This window comes from Aedes albopictus, chromosome 2 (genome assembly GCF_035046485.1).
Source record: "Aedes albopictus strain Foshan chromosome 2, AalbF5, whole genome shotgun sequence".
Lineage (NCBI taxonomy): Eukaryota > Metazoa > Arthropoda > Insecta > Diptera > Culicidae > Aedes > Aedes albopictus.
Genome location: NC_085137.1, coordinates 457772211 through 457790560, shown reverse-complemented (window position 1 = coordinate 457790560; position 18350 = coordinate 457772211). Strand labels below are relative to the sequence as shown.

The 18350-nt window shown below is 37.9% G+C and overlaps 2 protein-coding genes across 5 annotated transcripts in view; one reads left to right on the top strand and one right to left on the bottom strand.

Annotated features, from left to right (window-relative positions):
- LOC109418956 (mediator of RNA polymerase II transcription subunit 15) overlaps window positions 1-18350 on the bottom strand; it is a 566077-nt gene that overhangs the window by 223334 nt on the left and 324393 nt on the right. The window lies entirely within an intron of this gene.
- Window positions 4454-7260, top strand: LOC134287412 (uncharacterized). Its single transcript, XM_062849206.1, has 4 exons — window positions 4454-6102; window positions 6161-6252; window positions 6312-6474; window positions 6539-7260. Exons 1-4 carry the CDS (start codon window positions 5976-5978, stop codon window positions 6637-6639), a joined length of 483 nt encoding a protein of 160 aa, XP_062705190.1. The 5' UTR covers window positions 4454-5975; the 3' UTR covers window positions 6640-7260.

Here is an 18350-nt window from a genome sequence, read left to right as displayed (position 1 = left end):
AAACACCGAAACGTCGGATGCAGAACGATATTTAGTCGTTTGATTGCGTTTGATGACTGCGAAGCCGAAAAACTTCCCCGGTCCTGGAGAAATTCTCGTTGGAATTCCTGAAAAAGTTCTGGGGGAATATCTGGAGCAATTCCTGGATGAATCCCAGCAGAAATGGCTTTAGAAAATCTAGCATGAATACCAGGGGAATTTCTACTAACCAATTCTAGGATAATTTCCAGTAGTTATTTCAGAAGAATTAACAAGAGAAATTCTTTAAGTAATAGCAAAAGATATTTTTGTAGAAATACCACGAGGAAACCCTGAGAAACCCATAGAAGAACCCAAGTAACAATGAATGCTCAACAGTGATTCCAACTATTTTGAAGCAGCCTTCATTTGAACAAAAGCTGAGCACAAGAGGTATAATCATTAATTCAGCCCCTAAACATTTAATTTAGGTGATTTTATTCAACCTTTAGCTGATTTGAGGTTCATTGAAAGGCTGATTTAAGGTTTAACATGTGCTTAATCAGCAATCAATCAAATTTATTTATTGTGTAAAAAACACTTTCGTGACATTCTATCTACCATTTGCAGCTTTTTATTTCCAGAAAAGATATTTAGGAACGTACAAATGATCTATGAGAAAACTGGGAATTGAACTCGGACCTCCTGAATCACAGTCACTCAGCTTAGTTTTTTTTTTATTAACGAGATTTTTAACCCAAGGCTAGTTCATCTCGGGACCTACATATGCTTTACTTCCCTTCCAAAGGAAGTACCCACATTTTGTGAGTATGTCGGGAGTGGGACTCGATCCCAGGTCCGCGGCGTGATAGTCTTGTTTTCTAACCACCACACCAGGTCCACTCCGCACACTCACCATAGAACCTACACCAAACACGATTGTACACGAAAGCATTACTCGTTGTGTTTGAATATTCAAGAACATGAGTTGAGCTAAGCCTGTTTTGAGGCTGAAGAAGCGATGTGAACTCTAGAAAAACTTGTTTGGGTCGGCTGTCGAAAATTATTTGATTAAAGGTTGAACAAGAGATGATAAATTCTACATGTTGGTGTATGATTTAAAGCTGGTTACAGAGATGAATGATATTCTATCCAACTTGATATTCAGCCATCTATGTACAGTATGCGGCAGGAAAAAATGCGAAAGTGTTTTTCAACTTCAAACCTCATTTTCGTCCATTTGATATTGACCAATCTATGTTTCAACGTTCCATGATCTATAATAGGCTAGTTTTCTGAAAAGTTAATTAAAAAATTTCCCATTTTGGTCACTAACCTTTACAGGGCGGCGCCTGAAGATGAAGGCAGCCAGAATTTTCAAACCGCAGAAAATCACACAGGTCGCTAAATTTCGCATCTGATAAAACAAAATTTTTAATTTTCTCTACAATATCATCAAATATATGTACTTATTTCATCTGGTATGTGAAACTACATGGCTCTGGATCAGTGTGGTCTGGTTGTTCATCGAATTTGAGCTAATTTTGTTACTGTTATAGTCATTTTGTTTAAAGACCATTGGGCGCGCAGTTTATTGATATCCGCTTATTAGGCCTACATTATCACATGTTAAACATCAAATATGTTCATTTTTATTTTTCAGTGCTAGAATATAGACATTGACTGATACACTGTCATGAAAAAAATAGTCATATATATCCCATATTTAGCGTGTAATAGTGCCTTGAACTTTTCGCATTTTTTCCTGCCGCACCCTGTATTGCTGACTTAGGAGGTTGAACAAACCATACTTCAGACCAATATTGAGCTGTCGTTGTATTCAGCCTCTGACACCATTGACCAGCCAATGTTCAGCTATTACTCTCACTGTTCAGCATTCATTGTTACTTGGGATATCCCTAGAAGAATCGCGGCAGAAAACCTTGAAGCAATCACAGCAGAATCCAAACGCACAATCCTCAGCAGTAAATCTTGTAACAATCCCAGCAAGGAGTCGTTTATAAACCACATAGATCAAATTTTGATCATCTCAGTCCCCTTCCTCCTTGTAGACTTTCGTTCATAAATAAATGAAAATTTAAGCTAAATCGGACTACTGAAAGTTGAAATTTAAAGCCCCCATCCATAGCTATTGTCACCATCGGTAAGTAGGTATCATAATTGCAAAGCATTTGTGACACGAACAAATGGAAGGTAGTGTATGCATAATACGAACCAAGGTAAATACAATCTCTAGATAGTTCCACGTCCACGTTTGTTTTCTTCATAATAGTGGAGTTAATGCCAAAAAATACATACTGAACCAAGTATATTTAGAAAATATGCTAACGCTTGTCGCCCTAATGATGTTAAAAAACTTCGTTTTATTTTATAAATAAATACTATTTGAATCTATTTATATATCTATATAAATAAAAATGGAATAGTGTTTGTATGTCACGAATAGGCTCGGGAACGGGCCAACGGATCTACACCATTCTTTCAGTGTTTCATTCGTGCAGGGCTCCGACGTGTTCGTACCAAAAAAAAATTGGGAAAATCGACCGGGAACGCACCGAAAACGAGAAAGTTGACAATTCCATTCTGTTGGGCATGTTTCTGCAGAGCTGCATGTCAAAAACACAGTACACTGAACGGCGGCTTGCGGTGAAAATTACTATTCTGAGGGTCAATTTAAATACACAACGCCACTAAATTTGTGCAGACTGAATTTTGTTTTGATTCAACAGAATTATGTTTACAATTTTACCATGGACTCGATTTTCAATTAAAAAAAGTTTTTGTTGGCAACCGGATTCGAATCAAGAACCTTGACATCACCAGGCTCGCACGCTACCACTCGACTATTCAACCGGTTGATGTGAGAAGAAACAAAACGCACACAAGAAGCGTTGGTGGGTCGATGATCATGTTTTGCCATGGTAAATTTAAAAACATTGTTATGCTTGTCATTACTGCAAGCCGCCTTTCAGTGTAGGCATGCAAAACGACGTTTGTCGGGATAGCATAGAACGAGCTCACCAATTGTTGTGCACCTATTTAGAGCACTGGTTGTACACAACTTTTGATTGTGTGACGCTTCGACTCGGCATACCATCCAGCTGTGAAGCTACTGAACTCACAATTTAGTTAGCCACAGCGTCCAAGTTTTCACTTACAACTCTGGCCTTTATTGGGCTTTAAGATGTCCTTACTTCATTCTGGTCATTACCGATGAGTGGATCAAAAACATTTGGAGATCTTCGTCTTACATGTAATACATGTAATAAAATAGAAATACTGTGTCAAGCATATGTTTCTGAACCAGTTGGTGGAGTTCTGTAAAGAGATGCTGCTGTTGAATTTAAAGCGGGATATGGTGGCTCCAATGAGGATAGCGCACTTCTATAACCCAGCGTGACACGTTGGGTAAGAGCACTAGCAATACCCGTGGTTGAAGAACCAGCATACTGAGCTTCAACATATCAGTTTATTATACTTTACACAAAAAAGGAAGATACCGCTAAGTAAATTTCAACATTCCATAGAAAATCGATATAGTGCATCTCCGGATGTCGTAAAACTGGGTGAGATTGTAAATCATCGAAAATAAATGGATCCGTGTTTTTTGTTTTGTTTTTCCATTAGGGTGAACAATTTCAAGATAGTGTGGTCCGAAAATCAAAGTTGGGAAAGAAGACCATTTCGACACCCAAGTAACATTTGGATGACCAATTAGACTTGTAGAGGTTTTGAGAACCGTCATTAAACCTAAAACCTTTTTTTTGTATTGTAACGTCACGCTACACATTCCCATTTTTTACTTCCTTTTCCGATGAAAACTAACTGTTCAAGAGATCATACTTATTGGAAATTTTTACAAGGATTTCGAATATGCAATAATATTTGAGAGTTTACGGTCGAATTTACAAATTATAGTGGAAAATCTGACCGAAAAGGCGTCAAAACGTTGTAACGTCACGGTAGAATGTGTCATAGTATCTAGTCGTGCACGATAATTCAAGTCAAATTGTTTAAAACTGGTGGGTCTCCAGTTAGTGGTTAAGGCTATGGATTGCCAATCCGGAGACGGCGGGTTCGATTCCCGTTCCAGTCGGGAAACTTTTCTCGACTCCCTGGGCATAGTGTATCATTGTACTTGCCTAACAACATACAAATTCATGCAATGGCAGGCAAAGAAAGCCCTTCAATTAATAACTGTGGAAGTGCTCAAAGAACACTAAGTTGAAGCGAGGCAGGCCAAGTCCCAGTGGGGACGTCGAGCCATAAAGAAGAAGAAAAAGATTGTTTAAAACTAAGTTATAGCTGATTTTCATTTATTTTTTCTTATCTATATATATAAAAATGAGTTTGACTTACCTTTGAGGCAACAAAAGTCACGAACGGATGAATCGATCAGCATGACTCTTGCACAGTTCGATTCGTATTCTTGGTGGCTGTGTTTATATGTACAAAAAGTTACGTAAGTCAACTAGAAAAGTAAGAAAATTTATAAAGTACTGATTTTTCATGAGCTGGGAAGAAAATCAACACGATCGAAATAAAACCAATCTAGAGTGCGGTGACGTTTTGAGCTCAACAGTTGTCAAACCACCACAAGACGGCAAGACAAAGCTTGCCGGGACAGCTAGTGTTTGATAGATATTAAATTATAGTTTTCTGAAAAGTACGTTGAAAGTGCCGAATTGTGTTTAGGTAAAATACATGTGTAAATATACAAGTTGTACCTCGGGTCAAGAGAGCACCCCGTTTTTATATTTTTTTTATCAGAAAAATCCAAATATGGTAACTTTAGGTATTATCGGCGGGCTTGTTCTCTTCGTCCTGGGAGGTTTTTGTCGGTCAAATTACTTGAAACTTGGTTATATAATTCATCTTTGTTGGAAAGGATTTTAGACTAACTCTGAGTTCAACAGGTTAAAATAAAAAACATAACAAAGCTGCCGAAAATACGTAAGTTTCCCTATTTCTATGATGTATTATTTTTAGGTTTTGAAATATTTTTTTTTGTTTTGAAAATAGATAACCATATCACATAACACAGGCTATTCTAAAGTTGTCATATATTAAAAGTGTCCTGGGTATTTTTAACGAAAAAACGAATTTATTTACATATTTCTTGCCCCTAAACACAATTCGACCCATTCAACATATTTTTTTTTCTCAAAAAGCAACAATTAAATATTTTTCAAACAAAAAACGAATTTTATAACTTTAAACCCACCAATTATCACGATATTCGGAGACCCCTTAAATCGTCTTTCTATGGAATGGCTGTATTCTCGCAATATAGCTTTTTCTAAAATTCTGTGGATAATCGGTTCAAGTTTTGTTTTTTTTTTCTTTAAGTTACACTCAAGTTAACCCTTCAGGACGCGCATCGTTGTAAAAAGTACAACACCGCTAAAAAAAACCTCGCTCGTCGTATACAGCGTGAGCGCGTTGTAGTTTTAGGGTAAAAAGGCGCGTGTTCTGGAAGGTTAAGATAAAAGGATTCAATAATATCAAAACATTATCATTGAAATAATTTGAAAGAAAACACAAGTAATCAAGCAATTCATGGTTGTTTGTTTATATTCTTTGTAAATTTGCAAATTTGTTCTATTTTCCAGGACAGCTTGTACATTGTATTCATTTTTCAAATTAAATTATTAGTACATGTGATATACGGTCCGTAACCAACCATAGCGATGGAATGTTAAGCACTCCCCAAGTAATGGAAAATTGCAGCTTATTGCGAGGGCTACATATTCGCTGAATGTTGTCATCCCGAGCAAACATCCTGTCCCATGCAATGCATCATCGCCAACATTGCTGATGGGCTACTTGGGGGGAAACCCCAAAGCCGAAACACTTCCCTCACGTGTGCGAAGTGTCCAAATAAATGGATCAGGTCTCATGACAGACCCCCCAAATGTCACACTTGGACGTCAGACGTGATTGAAGCGAGTTGAGTGGGTGGATCCAGCACAATCTTCAGAGAGAAAAAACACATAATGGACTGGACCCTGAGATCGTTGATCAAGTGCCATGGCTATTGGACGGCTCTTTTCTGCTGCACAATTGTGGTTTGGTGGACCTGGTTTACACTAGATCCGGAGCGTTCGATAGGATTCGTTAAAGGTATGTATAAGGTCAAGTTTATGATTATAAAATAACGATAACCCAATTATACTTTCAGCACATAATATTCGATATTTTGGTATCCCAGCTTTGATCTTTGGAATGCTGTGGACTATGGCATGCGTCGCATTGGTGGTAGCAATCTACAAGGTATGATCAAAATACCAAACTAACAAATAATGAAAATTCTAATAGCATTTTCTTTCCAGGAAAGCTTGTTTCTCCTATGCCCATTTTCAACAATGTTCCTAATAGAATTCGGCGCGCTACTCTGTCGAGATATTTATCTAGTGGCAAGTCATCATAACATGGATGAAACCTACCTTTTCAATCTATCTGCACCGGGCAGGCTGTATCTGTCGTGCATTCTATGTAAGTTGGAATTTTATTGAAGTGATATTTTAAAGCAATTCTAACATTTTTTCTTTCGTTTTAGATGTTGTTCCAAACATTGCATTCAGCTTGCTGGCGTTGAAGCATATTTTTCAGGATGAGAAGAAGATAGCTGGACAAGATTCAGATTATTTTATTAGTTGAGACACGAGTAGTGGCTAAAGGTGTTTTCTTATATTTTTATTTATTGTTCTACATATATTGCTTGTATTTATTTAGAGTTGGCTTAACGTAGATTAATGTAAATCAGTATTATGTAAATAATAAATTACTTTTTGAGATTCATGAACAACTTTTAGGAATTTCGAAGAAAATATATCAAATGTAAAAAATACGTAAGGCAGAAGTACGATAGCCGTAATAGTGGATAGGCATATTTTCCTATTCCTTATGGCATCCCAAGTAATAAAAAGTTTGAGCTAAGCAGCTTGTTGGAGGTATGCTCTTGTTCTTTCTTAGCAGCTTCATTTTTAAGTAATTTCGGAACTTAAAAGTTCACATACGGAATTAAAATAGCCTTCTAAGGAGTTTGTGATGGTATGGTAGGGCTCTCACACAGCAGCTGGGATCCAAATATTTTTTTAATCTGTACTTCATAATCATTGATTTGGTAAATTGAAATTCGTTGATTATGAAAATTTATATAAAAGTTGACAAAAAAAATCTGTAGAACATCATCTGTAGAAACAATCACTGCCAAAAAATCTGTAGAAGTCACTGAAATGAACTTCTAAGAACATGAAAGTTTCAACAAAGTTCCGAGTAGCATCCTGAACAGCTTTCAAGCTGCTTAAGAGGCTAACAATGTGCGATGCTGGAACTTTGTGTGGAGTTTCAGCAAAGCTCATTGTTAGCCTTTTAAGCAGCCAAAAAGTTCTAATTGGAAGTAATCTGAGCTTCATGGAACTTGAAAATCCGTTTTGTCATCGGCAGCGGAACTTTTGTTTACTTGGAGTATAACCTAAGCGAAACGTTTTTTTTTTTTTCACAATGAAAACATTCTTGAATGCCTTGGATATAGAGCATCTTCCTGCCTACCCCACGATTTGTAGATTTGTAGAAAACTATCAAAAAAAGCTGTCAGATAGTAGCTGTAACGAGGCTGATAGATAATTTGATTGTCACACCAGAGCGAAAATAACAAGAATTCAAAGCAGTGATGAAGGCACACGCTGACAAGAATTTGTTGAGACAACCTAATGGTATACAGACAGAGTACATGCACTCCAGATCACATTCTTCGCATATTTTTGTGGGAATTCCCCATCTGCGGGTTGGAGAATTTCTCGGGTTGTCTGCGCAGCACGTGAAGTGATGGTATCTTTGGTATTTTGTTTAATTACCGGTCATTCTTTGCAGATCGAACGGAAATAAGTCATGACGCGGTAGGTCATCCAACGAATGTGCGAGACTTACATATTGTCTAAAAAAGCTATGCAAACATCTTTGGCACTGAAGCATGAACAAGAGAAAGACAATGTGTGTACACAATTATGACGTGTTTTAAGTTCCATATACAGGTATGCCTCGATTAGTGGACATTTTAATTTTCGAAATGTCTTTAAAATCGAATTTTAAATAAAATCGAAGCAAATTTATTTTATTTTTATATAAATTGTGTACCAAACTGTATCAACACATATGACACAGCTGAAGAATACCATACTAAGGTATGCAAAACCGAATACTCATAATCTGAATGAAGTATTATGAAGCCCTGCATAAAAGGTAAAATACCTAAAATAATAACTAGTGTATATTCTGTGCATAACATGTGAATAATGACATCAGGTATGGCAAAACCTAAATAATAATCGGGGATTTTTCCATACAAATAGTGATTTTTCCATAATTGAATAATACCTCAAGCAGTCCTCAACACCAAACCAATAACTCGTTGAGATATTTTATCTAACCTACAAAATATCAAAATTAGTTATCATTAATTTTTAGTTAACCCACCAATACCTTGTTTTGGTATGATACCTGACGTTGGTATGCTGGAGTTATGTGTCAGTTATTCGTTCCTTCTCGGGTAGTTACGACAGCCGCGAAAAATGTAAATATTGCAGAATTCGCCCCAAATTGGTCTAACACACTTTTATTGGGACGCCTAAAAAGTGTGATAAAAGCGCACATACACCTCGAATCATCTCGAAGTCTTCGGAGCACTTACTCCTTCACTTACGAGGAATAAGTGCACCTAAGACCACAACTCGATCTGATGTGGTCCTGCGCCGCAATCGCACTTTGAAGGTGTGTGCACACTATTGTGTCAGTCCAATTTGGGGTGCAGTCAGCAATATCTCCAAAACCATTATCCGTTAATCATATGGCATGAGAAAGTTCCCATGGAAGATTAAAGCTTGGGTTCATTGATTGATCGGCCTGGAATTTGGAGATTTGGCAAGAAGTTCGAACACTGGGCATCGTTTTTTCGACAACAAGATGATAAGAAAAAATTTATACAAGGATGACAGCCTTAAAACTCGCGTGCTGCTTTTCAAAAACACACACAACGGATCTGTGGAGGTTTTACCTATTTTGATGAGTTGACACGACAACCGGAGGCGTAGTATCGCCAGATATGGTATAAAACATTAGATTAATGAAAAAACACTCAAATTTCGCGTCTTCTCAATAATTGAGTGAAATAATCACTGAATTACCCCTAATTTCGCAATAAAAAAAATGCTTGGCATTTTTTCTTCGGAATCTTAATCAGACAAGTTGAGGCACTCAGATTTGCATAATTTGTTGGACTATCATGCCGAAGAGATTGATGATAAAATTTACCACCGTTGTGCAGATTTTTAAGAAGATTAACACGGAAAAAATGAGAAATTGTATGAAAAATAAAAATAAATAATTTTAATGATATTTTTTCTTGAAAGTACAATAAATAATCTTTGCTTTGAGGGTTTCACCTTTTATGTCAGGTTATTCCATCCCTGAGATAAACGTGATTTTGTCCGTCCGGATTATAAATGGACCATCGAAATCATTTGCCTCCAAAAATATGTATGATTGATTTAAAATCCAATATTCTGAGCAACACACAAACGTTATTGTGTGTTTTGCATAAATGTCTCAAAAATGTATAAAGTTCACAAACTCATTCAGGGATTCCTTTGAAAATGTCGCCGCAGATTTACCATGGAATTCCTTTACGAATTACTTCAGAAAAAATTACTTAACGAATTGCTTCAGAAATTCGTCCAGGGATCCTTGTTACCGGCAACACTGCTGACCGCGAAACGATGGTGATACCACCGTCCGCTCCCTCGCAACTGAACGGCTGTTGCCGAGCGGACTGACAGATCCGACAGCAACTGAGAGAACAGAGAAAGACAGATAGAGGTGGGCGCCGATTTGAAATCTGTCAGCGGCGGCGTTTTGCCCTTTTTTGACCGGGGAATTACCGGAGGAACTCATAGAAGAATTCCCTGAGTAAATTCCGGGAATTTCTTGTGTAACTCCCAGAAATAATTTTAGAGCAACTAGTAAATAATTGCCGGAGAAACTTTCGGATGAATTTCCGGAGGAACTCCTAGAGATATTGCCGATGAAATTTGGAAAGGAATTCAAGGAGGAACTCGTAGAGAAATTAGCAGAGGTCCTAGATGAGTTCCCCTCGTAAAGAAATTACTGGATGAACTCCCACATAAATTCCAGAGAGAAATTCTAGAGAAATTCTCGATAGAACTCCTAGAAGAATTTCCAAGAAATTCGTGAAAAATTCCCGGAAGAACTTGTAGAGGAATTCCCGGATGAACTCAGATACTTCTAGAGAAATTCCTGAGAGAACTCCTAGAGGAAAGTTCGGTATGTATTCCCGGAACTTTAGAGGAATTACCAGAAGAGCTTCTAGAGGACTTCCGGGGTAATTCTTAAAGGAATTCTGGGAGGAATCTCCTGGCATACCCAGTGCAACTTCTAAAAAAACTTATAGAGCTAATCGTAGTGAAATTTCCTGGGGAACTTCTTCCCGGTGAAACTCGCTAAAGTGTTCCCGAAGATATTCGAATTCCCGGAAGAACATCTAGAGGAATTACCGGAAGAAATTTTAGATAAAGTCACGGTGAAACTCTTAGTGATATTCGGAAAATAATCGGTAAGGAATCCCCGAAGGAACTAATAGAGGAATTCCCGGGGGAACTCCTGGAGGAAATCCTAGAGAAATTCCCACAGGAACTTCTAGAGGAATGTTCGGAGAAGCTTCTGGAAGAATTTCCGGAAGAACTCCTAAAGAAAATCCTGAATGAATTCCAGGAGGAACTGCTACAGAACTTGCCGGAAGAACTCCCAGAAGAATTCCCGAAAGAAGGAATTATAGGAGAAACTCCTAGAGGTATTGTCGGAGGAAACTTCTGGTATTTTCAGTGTAATTTCTATGATCTCTTAAAAGATTTCCAATAGACATTCGTTAAGGAATTCCCAGATGAACTCGTTGACGAACTCGTGAAGGAATTCCCGGAGGTGCTCATAGAGAAACTGCCGGACGATCTCCTAAAGGAATTCTCAAGAAAAACTTCTTGCGAAATTCCGGGAGAATCTCCTCGAAGAATACCCGGAGTAACTCTTAGAGGAATTTCTAGAGGAAGTACCACAAAAAGTCCCAGTGAAACTTCTTTAGCAATGCCCGGAGAAACTCCAATAGGATGTCTCGGAGGAAGCCCTCAAATTTCATGAAGGACCTTCTACATTTCCCGCAGAAACTCTTAGCAGAATTCTTGGCGAAACTGCTGGAAAAGTCCTCAAAATAGTTGCTGAAGAAATTTCATCTTTTTGGAGATGAACACGACAAAAACTTTTTTTTCTGAATCACTAGCATTTTCTCCAATTTTCGGAATCCCTAAATTCATTCTTCAGCCATCAGTTATCTTCAGGAATCCCCGGAATCTTTGTGAACTCGATTCAAAGGGACAAACTCTGTCACTTTCAAAACATCATTGACGCGACATGCGAAATTTAGAATTTAAAACAACAACCTGTGGAACTGAATGTAATTTGATCTATTTTAGCGTTCCAAATTTTCAGAACTGTTATAAATTTGGACCAACAAAATGGACCACCGCTGAAAACGACCTTACAAATGCTATGTATGCAGATACCTCCAATGAATTGCTTGAAATATTGTAATGAAATAAATCAAGAAATATTATAATTTATCAATGCGTGTTTGAGATCGGCGAAGAAAATTGGAGTTCGGCGGCGTAAGCGGCGGCGCGCCGAAAAATAATCGGCGGCGGCGGCGGCGTGAACAGAAAATCGGCGGCGCACACCTCTAAAGACAGACCCATTCAGGCTTTGCTAGTGCACATACAAGCAGCATTTTGTTCGCAGTGATAGTGAGTTTATTGGTATATTTCGATGGTTTGAAGTGAGTTTTTGGTTAACTATTCGTTGAATTGTTATACTAAATGTATTCCGTTAAGCTGTTAGTTCTTGTCAAATATTTGACCCTGTGTACTACTGGCCTTATAGTCAGTTAGAAATAACAGCAGTTTCCGCACACAGTCAGCACCGCACAGTGCATAATTTTTTACAGTCAGTTGAGGTAGGTTATTGGCAGAAATTAACATTATTTAGACAGTGCGAAACAGTATATAACCTACAACTAAGTTATGTAAATTTCAATAGATTATTGGACCCACGTTTTCCCGGTTAAAGTCACACCTGGAAGAGACAGAAAAATACCGAAAATGTAAGAACTAGCTTATGCCGTTTTTCTTTACTATCCAGTTCCAACCTGGGTTGGAACTGGATCAGATCACAGTTTCAACCCTAATCCGATTTCGGTTTCGCTTGTACTAAAGTTTGTTTGACGTTGTTTGGTTACACATTTTCCGCCAATGGGTAACTCTCGCTGAGACCGTCCCACTATTTACACCATGTCTTCGAAAATGTTTAAGGTGGCGATTTTCTGAAAGTCCCCCCCAAAAAGGTAAGAAAATGCATTTGGTTAATCAATTTGATGGACCCCCCGTTAGTTATAGCCACAACCATTTTAGCGGACCCCTCGATTTTGATCAGTTGTTGGCTCATTTAAACCGTTATAACTCAAAAGTTTCTCCAAAAACCACCTAATAACAAAATGTTGTTAAAAAGAGGAAAGATAGGGCTACTATTTACAGTTATAAAAAGTTTAGTCGGCCATATTGATTTTGACCGCCATCTTGGATTTTTATACCAAAACTTTTTTTTCACCATGTTGGCAACTACCGATTTTCAAAATTTTTGCGTCAATCGAAAGCGGAGACATTTTTACACAACATATCAAAAATTTAGAGATGTATCTTCTTCCTATCAAAAGTTATCTGCACTTTTGTAAATCATGACACGTTTTCTTCATACATTTCCATGCGCACCGGCAACGACACCCAATAGCATCAGAGAATACGCCTGCACCCAACTTTTTATAACTGTAAATAGTAGCCCTATCTTTCCTCTTTTCAACAACATTTGGTTATTAGGTGGTTTTTGGAGAAACTTTTGAGTTATAACGGTTTAAATGAGTCAACAATTGATCAAAATCGAGGGGTCCGCAAAAATGGTTGTGGCTCTAATTAACAGGGGGTCCATCAAATTGATTAACCAAATGCATTTTTCTTACTTTTTTGGGAGGGACTTTCAGAAAATCGCCACCCTAAACATTTTTGAAGACATGGTGTAAATAGTGGGACGGTCTCAGCGAGAGTTACCCCAATCCAGTTCTAACCCAGGTTAAAAAAGACATTAGTGTCTGTTTACTGACCACCGACTAAATGAACTCAATAAATTTCAGCTTTGTAGCTGCTAAGTCTGCAACTAGAAGAACGGTGTTTGTTCCGACGATCGGGAACAGATCCCTTCTGAAATTGCTCAGCTTCAGTTTCTTCGGAAATTTTAAGATTTGTTACAAGCACTTAGAGAGATAGAGCATATGGTTACTGGTTGTGCTGTATTTACTGAACGATCTTTCTGCTCGGCCGCTGTTGAAATTCTGCGGTGTTAAATAAAAGTAAGTGAATCTAGAATTTTTAACTTTATTAAAACGGTCTCTTCTGATCTTTATTACGAGAAAACTTCCCAAATCAAATCATCATGTTACAGATTATTTTGGAAAACTTTCCATGTGTTCCTCCGAAGTGCCACAAAGAATTCTTTCACGAAATCTGTCATGAATTGCTTCACCAATTCCTCGTGAGAAATTCACGTACATTACTTCAGATATTTCTCAAGGCATCTTCCACGGATTCATTCAGGAATTATCTTCAGGGATTTGTTTAGAAATTCCGATTTTACAAATTCCACAAAGAATTCTTTCAAAGCATCTTTTATGATTTTCTGGATGAATTTATCCATTTTTTTTTTCAAAAAACTATCCATGAATTAGAGCAGAAATTCCCACCGGGATTCAGTGTTGGTAAAAACTCAAATTCTCAAATGTCATAGCTGTGTTGTTTCACGCGAGATTCTTCACTCGCCATACTTACCGAAGAAAAAATCGTGCATGAGTTGACTCGTGATTTCACTCATTGCTTTATTTCTTGGTGTTCTTATTATTGACATCGAAGTTTTTAGTATTAAGAAGAAAAGCAAATCTACCGTACAACAACATTGAATGCCGTTCAAATTGATTTGGATTCGTCTTACAAGCGAACGAGATTTCAGCGCTTGACGCGTGAGAGCAAGATATTGCATAAAAATCTCGCGCGTGAGAAAATGATTCAGAATCGTGCGCGAGTTTGCTCACGCAGGAGCGGTTCATGAGTGTGATTTTACCAACATTGCCGGAATTCTTTCAAAAATTCGTTCAGAGATTGCTTCAGGAATTTCTATAGACATTTAGTCAGAAATTTCTCCAGAGATTCCATTAGTAAAACTTTCAGCGCTGCCTTCAGAAATTATTCCAAAGTTTTTCAGAAAATGCTTCAAAAGTTCTTTCAACAATTTGTACACTGGAACCTCAATTTATGCACATGGATGGGACTGCATAAATTAAAAATGTGCATACATCAACAAAAGGCATAAAAAGTGTAAAATTTATGCATAAAATAAGTTTGGGCTACAATTAGGGAATTTAGTTTGCGAGAACAGGTCTTGCACCGCTTTGCATCTGGGCATTTGAGGTGGGCTAAAGGGGTTTTCAGAAGTTCGTAACCCACACAAAGGGGGTTCCAAGGAGCTTCAGGGGCGTTTTAAGGCGAAACTGGAAGCATTTCCTCATTTTTTTTGCCTTTCTCGTACACTAAGTGTACTGGAAAGGCTATATGTTCACTCCAAAAATGACTTTTTGATAGAAGGCCCGGAGGGTCGAGTCACATATACCAATCAACTCAGCTCGACGAATTGAGGTGATGTCTGTGTGTGTGTATGTGTGTGTGTATGTGTGTGTGTATGTATGTATGTATTCAGATGAACCAGTAGTGTTACGGAACCGGTTGCGGGAGTTCCGCCGGAAGTGGCCGTATATAATATTTGACAAAACTTTTGCATGCGGCACATAAAATCACGGCTTTTCCGACATCTTGATGACCGGTTATCAAGGAAGAATGGTACGACCACATTATGGACTGTCAGTGGTTCCGAAACTAGTTCCGGGTGTCCCTCCGAAAGCGGCTAAATGTAAAATTGTACCCAACCCATGCATGCGACACAGCAAAGCGCGGCTTTTTTGATAACCTAATAAACGTTTGCAAGCAAATAGGCTCAGACTATTTAAGAGATTATAGGAAATGGACGCAAGCCATATCAGTGTGTTACGGAACCGATTCCGGGCGTCCCGCCAGAAATGGACAAATGTAAAGGAGAACCAATACATGTGACATATCAATGACTTATTCAGTAACATGATAAACGGTTAGCCAACAAATAGTCTCAGACCTTAATTGGGAGAACTGGTAGTGTTCCAGAACTGGCGACGAGACGAGTAACCCACCGGAAGTGGTAAAATATAGAAGGGAACTAAACCATAGCGGCGTTTTTGATAATCTGATGAACGATCAACAAGAAATTGTCTCAGGCCACATCTAGAACATGTAATAATATTTCAGAATCGGTTGCGGGTGTTCCATCGGAAGTGATTTAATAGAAGTAAACCAAAATCATGCATGCATTAGCTGACCAAACTGTTCATGCATTAGCTGACGCTCACCCCGTAGTGCATGGAATGGAGTTATAATGACCCCAATACACGACTTGGGTTAAGGTGGTCAAGCAGCCAACTGAGAGGTCTGTTATTTTTCAGCTCTATTTTGCTGTTGAACATTACATCGGAATATGTACCATCAATAAGTTTCCCAAATCGATGGTGGCTTTGTTAAAATTGTTGCTTTTCTATATAAAGTGTTTTCAGGATTCAGGAACATTTTGGCTAACGTCGACGGAAAGTTCATAAGTACAAATTCGACGAGAAAGGCACTATCACCACTAGGTGGATTAATCTGGGTTTTTATTTTTGATTTTCCATAAGATAACGAAGCAATATTTTCAAAATCGGTTTTCGTGCACATGTAGAGTATGGATCAAGGTATCTCCTGATGTGGAAAATGTTTTTCGTTTTTGCAAAAACCATTTTATTGTGAAATTTTGTTTAAAAATGGTTCTGCAAAAACAAAAAAAAAAATCCATCTGAAAAAAATTCAAGAGATACCTTGATCCATACTCTACTTGTGCACGAAACCCGATTTTGAAAATATTGCTTCGTTATTTTATAAAAAAAATCAAAAACCAAAAAGTGAGGAAATGGATCCAGTTTCGCCTTAAGGGGTTGTTTCAGGGGATTTGAGGAGTCTTTTAAGGGCGTTCTGTCAAGATTTGTTGGGATTACGGGGACTTCAGGGGTATTTCAATAGTGTTAGCGTGGTTAGAAGGACGTTTCATGGGGCTTTAAGTGCAATTCAGGATCTCAGGAGCCTTTGAAGGGCATTGCAAGGAGTTTGAGGAGCGTTTCAAGGTATTTCAGAGTAATTTAAGAGAGTTTCAGGTTGTTTCAGGAACTTTTTAAGAGCATTCCTAGAGGTTTTAGGGGTGCTTGATAGCATTTCAGGTGCATTTCAGGGTTTTATGGACCCTATTGAAGGCGTCCAAAGGGTTTCAGAGGTATAGGGTGTCCCAGAAAGTATGGGCACAACTTTGTATATCGAAAATACAATTATTTTCTTAACAAACAACAATGTTCATGTTTTTGTATTTTTTTTTCAAAGTATTTTTATGGATACCTGTAAAAAGGTTATACATTAAAAAGGGTTTTTGTATGTAGAATGTTTAAAATGAAAAAAAAAACATCTTTTAAAACTTCTGCACAAACTACTTTTTTTGCGGTTTTACCAAAAATCCAAATTTGAAACATTTTTTTCGATTTTTTTCACATGATATGTTCAAAAACGTGTTTTCTCAGATGGTTGATAGATTTTTTTATAAAAATATGTTTTGCCTGTGCATACGGGTATTTCAAAATATTGGGAAAACTGAAAAATTCGCCAATTCTATTTCTGGATAAGACATGCCCACAGACATGTTTTAACGAGCATAAAAAAATCAAGCAACACTTTATAAAGCTGGAGCATTTATTTTACTTATAGTGAAGTTAAAATGTTATTTTCTGCATGTTGTGGTATATATTCAGAAGCTTGTTGTTCAAAAATGTCGATTTTGGTGTTTCAATTCATTTTTCAGGTTCAAAAGTATATGTTTTCAATTCAAAGTAATGGTTGTATAATAGATACGCATGTAGAAATACATAGATATATTTTTTGATATTTTTATCGAAGTGAATTTCATGCGTAGAAAACAGTTTGTTACGCGATGTTATTGAAAAATATAGCAATTTGTGCAGAAGCTTTAAAAGGTATTTTAGGAAATGTTTTACCGCAATCAAACGAAGTGTTAATTGCAAATTTTAATAATTGGCATATTAAGGCAGACTATGTGTGAATATAAAGTTTGTTTATGCATACTTTCTGGGACACCCTATATTTCAAATATATTATGGTGATTTCAAAGGCGTTTCAATGGGATTACGAAGGTTTCAGGGGCGTTTCGAGGGATTTTAGGTAAGGGTCGTATCTGGGGGTTTCAAGAACACCTTTAACCCTTTTTAGACGGCATTTTCACTTCTCTGGATGCAACCTCGCTAGTCTAGGACATGTTTGTGATGGTCTCGGCTGGGCACATACAACCCATCTATCCCCAAAGGGTTAAATCATAGGGTATTTCAGGTGCTTTCCAAAGGATATGTGATAAAGTCTCTAAAAATCTCCTGAAACTTCCTGAAATGCTTCCAAGATCCCCCTGAATCCCACTCGGACCCCATGTAACGCACCTGAGACGGCCCGAAACTCCCTATACTCCTCCGTAACGCCTCTGAATCCCATCGAAAATGCTATGAAACTTCCTGAAATGCATCTAAAATCCTCCTTAAACCCCCTCGGACCCCATGTATCGCACCTAAGAGGCGACGATACCCCCGAAAACTCCTCCGTAACGCCTCTGAATCTTGCCGAAAATGCTCTGCAACTTCCTGAGATGCTTCCAAAATCCCCCTCAGATCCCCTCGTACCCCATGTAAAGCACCTGAGAGGTGCGAACCCCCCGAAAAACAGACCCCCAAAAACGCCGATCTCGTGGTACCTCACTGAAACCCCTTGGGACCTAGCTTTGCTCTCTCCTATAAACAGCCCCTGGCCGCCATTGTAATAGTTCCCGTCATTATTAAATATACTCATGTACAGTATCGGACAATAAAAATGCACCAAAGCCGTTTTCCCATACAATCTAGTCAACTTTGGATTGCCATATCTCAGTTATGTTTCAACCGATTGTTTCCATTTTTCTGTGACGAACTACAAAACATTTCAATTTTCAAAAAC

What these genes read in the sequence shown, in the direction of transcription:
- LOC134287412 (XM_062849206.1), top strand. Translation starts at nt 5,976, where the DNA reads ATGGACTGGACCCTGAGATCGTTGATCAAGTGCCATGGCTATTGGACG. An exon ending in TTCGATAGGATTCGTTAAAG is followed by an intron (nt 6,103 to 6,160) that starts GTATGTATAAGG and finishes TTATACTTTCAG; the next exon opens with CACATAATATTCGATATTTT. An exon ending in GTATCTGTCGTGCATTCTAT is followed by an intron (nt 6,475 to 6,538) that starts GTAAGTTGGAAT and finishes CTTTCGTTTTAG; the next exon opens with ATGTTGTTCCAAACATTGCA.